The sequence below is a fragment of the Pyrus communis genome, chromosome 17 (assembly GCF_041283825.1).
Source record: "Pyrus communis isolate YQ-2024b chromosome 17, ASM4128382v1, whole genome shotgun sequence".
NCBI classification, from domain to species: domain Eukaryota; kingdom Viridiplantae; phylum Streptophyta; class Magnoliopsida; order Rosales; family Rosaceae; genus Pyrus; species Pyrus communis.
The window spans coordinates 13,843,640-13,848,316 of record NC_142581.1 but is presented as its reverse complement, the minus strand read 5'-3'; the positions used below and the strand labels follow the sequence as shown (position 1 = coordinate 13,848,316).

The 4,677-nt window shown below is 38.6% G+C and overlaps 1 protein-coding gene and 1 long non-coding RNA gene across 3 annotated transcripts; one reads left to right on the top strand and one right to left on the bottom strand.

Annotated features, from left to right (window-relative positions):
* Positions 1–327: 327 nt before the first annotated feature.
* LOC148689501 (uncharacterized) lies at positions 328–1,503 on the bottom strand. The gene is made up of 2 exons (XR_015958715.1): positions 1,398–1,503; positions 328–1,349 (listed from the first exon to the last, which is right to left on the bottom strand). It is a non-coding gene; the product is annotated as an uncharacterized LOC148689501 (long non-coding RNA).
* On the top strand, positions 1,127–3,880 carry LOC137708140 (uncharacterized). Of its 2 annotated transcripts, none has more exons than XM_088689722.1 (2): positions 1,127–1,901; positions 3,178–3,880. In XM_088689722.1, the coding sequence occupies exon 1, from the start codon at positions 1,127–1,129 to the stop codon at positions 1,679–1,681; it is 555 nt and encodes a 184-aa protein (XP_088545848.1). In that variant the 3' UTR covers positions 1,682–1,901; positions 3,178–3,880. The 2 variants fall into 2 exon arrangements, with proteins under 2 accessions (XP_088545848.1, XP_088545847.1); XM_088689721.1 differs by having other exon boundaries at positions 1,127–1,936.
* The last annotated feature ends 797 nt before the right edge of the window (positions 3,881–4,677 follow it).

The following is a 4,677-nucleotide window of genomic DNA, read 5'->3' as shown; positions in this document are numbered from 1 at the left end:
TATGTTTATTCCCTATACAAATTTAAAATTTAAAATTGTTTAACAATAATAAATAAGATGATAAACAATACCATCAAAGCCCTGAGAGAAAGTAATGCATAGGCCTCTCTAAATTGGAGGAGGATTCTCTACCTTCCTAATCTTTCTACCCTTCCATGCCCTCCTATTTGAACGGTCACGATTAAACCACGTCAACGTCTTATATTGATTTTTTTATAAAAATAATAAGATAAAAAACAATATATGAAAAGAGAGAATAAAAAAAAAGAAATAGGAGAATAGAGTTATAAATTTGTTTATAAATTTGTTTCCTCACCATGACAGCACACCATTTGTCAAGTCACAACGCTGCACTCACACACTCTCTCTCTCCCTCTCAGTCTCTCTCTCGTGTTGAGAAGCAGCTTAAAGATTCTTCCTAGGCAAATCATTCACCAAAATTAGCCTAACCGTTGAAGCCCGCGTAGACTCTCTCTCTCTCTCTCTCTCTCTCTCTCTCTACCCCCTGCCTCCGCTGTCCTTCTCGCTATCCGTCTCTGTTTCTGAGAAGGTGGCGAAGATCACACAGAAAAAGAACCAACTCTTCCCCCATTATACGTTCCAACTATCCATTTGACTCATTCTTCTAATTCTCGAGCAAAATCCCAAACACCCACGATTCCTTTGCCCAAATGATTTCCCTTTTTGCAACGAATTTGAACTTGGAATCGAGCATTTCTGACCAATCCACCATTTGACCAATTTGTTTTGATTCTCCTGAAGGTTAAATCGCAACGATCCGGACTCGAACAAGGTCAATTGAATTCATCCCAAAAACCCTAGACCCCTGGGGACCAAATCTATCAGGAACCTAGATTTCTGAGGCAGGCCCCAGGCGGAAGAAATCGAGCGTTTGGGGCCGGACCCATTTGACCCTTTTGGTCGAATTGTGAAAGGAAGGGAAAATCGCAGAGGAACTGATCCGGAAACTGCTCAGATTCAGAAACCCTAAGGTATTCCCTTTCTTTTGTTCTTTGAATTCAGAGCCTCGGAATTTTGGATTAGACCCAGATGCGAGAGTTCTCTGGAAACCCTAATCCAAGGCCTAATTTGCCTTGAGAGTGCAAATCCTGTGGTCGTTGTTTTGATGGAACCGCCATTTTCAAGCTTAGTCTTTGTGGTTTTGGGGTTTGCTATTAGCCTTTGTGCTCTTCTTGTCCAGACTCAATCTCAAAATGTTGGGGATGCCTTCTCGCAACCTCCCCCGCCACCATCTCCACCACCTCCATTACCACCTCCCCCGGCATCCCTGTCACCGCCACCTCCCAAATCTCTGTCCCCGCCACCTCCCGAATCTCTGTCCCCGCCACCTCCCGAATCTCTGTCCCCGCCACCTCCAGAATCTCTGACATCGCTACCTCCAGAATCTCTGACCTCGCCTCCACCAGAATCTACAAACACAACGCCTCCCCCAGAATCTCTGAACTCGCCATCCCGGCCAAAATCTCCGAGCCCGCCCCCACCTCGTAAGAGGCATAAGCCTAGAAATGCTGGTCTTGGACATCCTCCGCCAGCCCATCGAGGCCACAATTACAATACGGGTAAGAAGATTGGACAGTTGTTTGTCGGTATCGCTGCCATTCTTCAGATTGGTGTTATTGGGTTCTTGGTTTTCAAGAGAAGGCAGCTTCTAAAAGTCTAGGATAGATATGAGACTTGTTCATGAATATTTTGGCAACAGATTTCGCACAAATTCTTTTGTTTCACTGAGCGCATTGTAGTTGGAGCTACTATTGGATTGGAAATTCTTCGATTGAGCACATAAGAGTGGGGCTTTATTGAATTGCGATTCTGTGGTGAATGGGCAGCAGTATATGAATCAAAGACAAATCTATATGAACTGCAAATGGATTGGAGGATAGGTGGCTGCTCCGATTGGCCTCCTTGTGTTTGCTCTGTAAATGGGTTATTGTTGCTTGAAATTTTCTCCATGTTTCTTTCTTTCTATGTTGATTTTTTTGTTCTTTAGCTTGTTTACACGGCTTATAATTTAAAGCAAGAGAAACCATTTTAGGATTTGTGTCTTCAGCTACTAGCCATTATTTTTCCTCCGCTAACTTTGACCTTCTGACTGTTTTACAATGTAGAAATCATGGAAGGATTATAATGACAATTTCTTAATTTCCCTTGTTGTGAAGATATCTAGTTGCAAAGTTTGTCCATGTGATTGTATACCAATGATAGGAATTACAATCACAATATCTAGATTTCTCTCTTTGAATATATCCAATCTTAGCTCTTGACATCTTGATAGATTGATCTCTATATGGTACATTTGTCAATGTTGTGTGTTGACTTCTGCAATGCTAGGACTAAGAGTAACTGCTAGAAATTCTGATTTTTGTTATATCTTACTTCTTTATGCTTATTGTAGAATATGCATCACTTTTTCCTTTTTGGTTTTCTGGTAGTATTTAGAAAATTGTCTCCTTGTAATTTGCTTCGGAAACTGGACCTAGCTACATCTGCTGCATGCCTGCAAAGAGGTTCATTTTGAATATATTTAGGAGAACAGACACCATTGAAGTAGGAAGCGTAGCAGCTAAGTATACTGTCAGAAATTAGCCTGGCCATGAAAACACAGGAAGATTTATGTGTTGATCCTGGTACGATGGAAAATACATGTTTCATACCAAGTTTTATTGCTTCCTTCAAAGTTAAGTTATTCTACATCGTAGTTTCCAGTTCCTAAATTGTTTCTCATCTTGAACCTACGAGTGCGAGATGTGAATTATGTATGTCACGTCATTGGAAGGAGTTAGATGTGAATTTGATTTGTAATGTTTCTCAGCCTGAACCTTCTAAGTTTTCTCACTCTGCATTGGAGTCTTCTCATATATACATTCTTTCTGAGTTCCAAATTATGGGAAAAAATGTGTATTGACTCAACCTTCCCCGCAGAAACCAAGTTTATCTGATTTAGATGTGTCATGTTCACTGAAGATATATTTATGGATAGGAGCCTTATTCAAACATTGTACCGTGCCTGTTTGTCTGGTTCGGATAGTTTCCTTGATTCATTATTCTGCAGTGGAGGAAGATATGTAATGGTTGTTTGATAGTTTCCTTGATTCATTGTGCTGCATTGGAGGAAGATATGTAAAGGTTGTTTGATTTACCTTATTATTTGACCATCAGGGGCATGGATTTGGTGAATCAATTATCAATTTGCAGCCGGTTTTGTGTTCTGTATGACATATGGAGTCCAGTGATACAGATTTTTGCCAGAAATCAGAAGTTTAAATCTACTTTCACTGGTGACGAGGGCTGTTCTTCGTACCATTTGCGTTATGCTCAGATTGTGGAAGAAATACTGGCTCCTCGTTTTATAAGGGATGTGTTGGTCATCGAATTTATCTTTTTTCTGTTATGTTTATATTCTCAGTTGTAGATGACCAGATAAGAAAAGGGAAGACAACGGTGATCTATACGGAGTGATACTAGTCCTTGCTTTGCTTTCATGGAGCAAGATGAAGGGCTCATCTGGACGTGTAAACGGAGGACCATGGTGGTGAGAAAAATGGCAGCTAGCTACTCAGTTTCCTTGCAGTAAGTACATGTGAAGTTGTGAACTGAGCACTAGTCTGAGGAAGTTGACTCCTCAAGGAGTTAGGTTGCACAAAGAGCATAATGTGGGCTGTTTGCACATAATATAGTTTGTTCCTTGTAACTTGGAATTGACTCGACAAATTTTGCCTATTTTCTCTAACAAAAATGGAAAAAGATAGTCTGGCCATTTGCGTGTGTTGAAACTTCTAGGGGTATGGGGACAGACATGTCATATCCATTTCCTTCTGTGGTTTTCATTTTTCTCCGTGGAATGATCTTCGTTTCCTTCTTTTGGCGTCCTTGTCCAACAGATAGTTTTGCTACTTTGGCTTTCTACTTTGCTTCCATTTAACATGCTGAACTACCTCCTCTCCGTAAGAAATAAACAGCAAACATGCTTAAAAGAATTTAGCAAAAGAAATTAAACACTACTTGTTTCAAAAAAAAAATAAAAAAATAAAAAAAAACACTACTAAGTCTCAAAGAAGATTTGGGTATTATCCATAACCTTACCCACTGGATAACAAATTCCCATTAATAAACAGTTATATTCATTTGTCTTTGTAAATGTGAAAAAATTATTCGTACAACTGACACATTATAATGAATACTAATTTCACCATTAAATATCCACATTTAAATCATAAAAAACATAACAATAGTATCCACATTTAAATCAAACATAACACTAGTTTTTGGAGGTATTCATGATAAGCCAAATATGATAGCAAATTATAGTAAATTGGTCCTATGAAATCAAGACAAATAAGAATTATTCTACTTTTTGAATGATTGGCTTCTTTTCCTATAGCCATGAGCATTGGTATGATGTTTTAAATAAGAGCTTTTTCTTTTTGATGTTCATCCATTTGAAGCTGAGTTAGATTCACTTTATAAAATAAAGATTTCACATTGTGCAAGGCTGCTATATGGTGACCCTCAATTCAACACCTAAAAGTTTCCTAGTTTGTTGTTTTGTTATAAAAGGAGCCTTGATGCTCAGTTGTAAAATATATATATATATATATATATAAAAGGAGCCTTGATGCTCAGTTGTTCAAAAAAAAAAAAAAAAAAAAACCTTTTTCT

Coding starts and splice junctions, on each gene's coding strand:
- LOC137708140 (XM_088689722.1), top strand. CDS start 1,127: ATGGAACCGCCATTTTCAAGCTTAGTCTTTGTGGTTTTGGGGTTTGCT.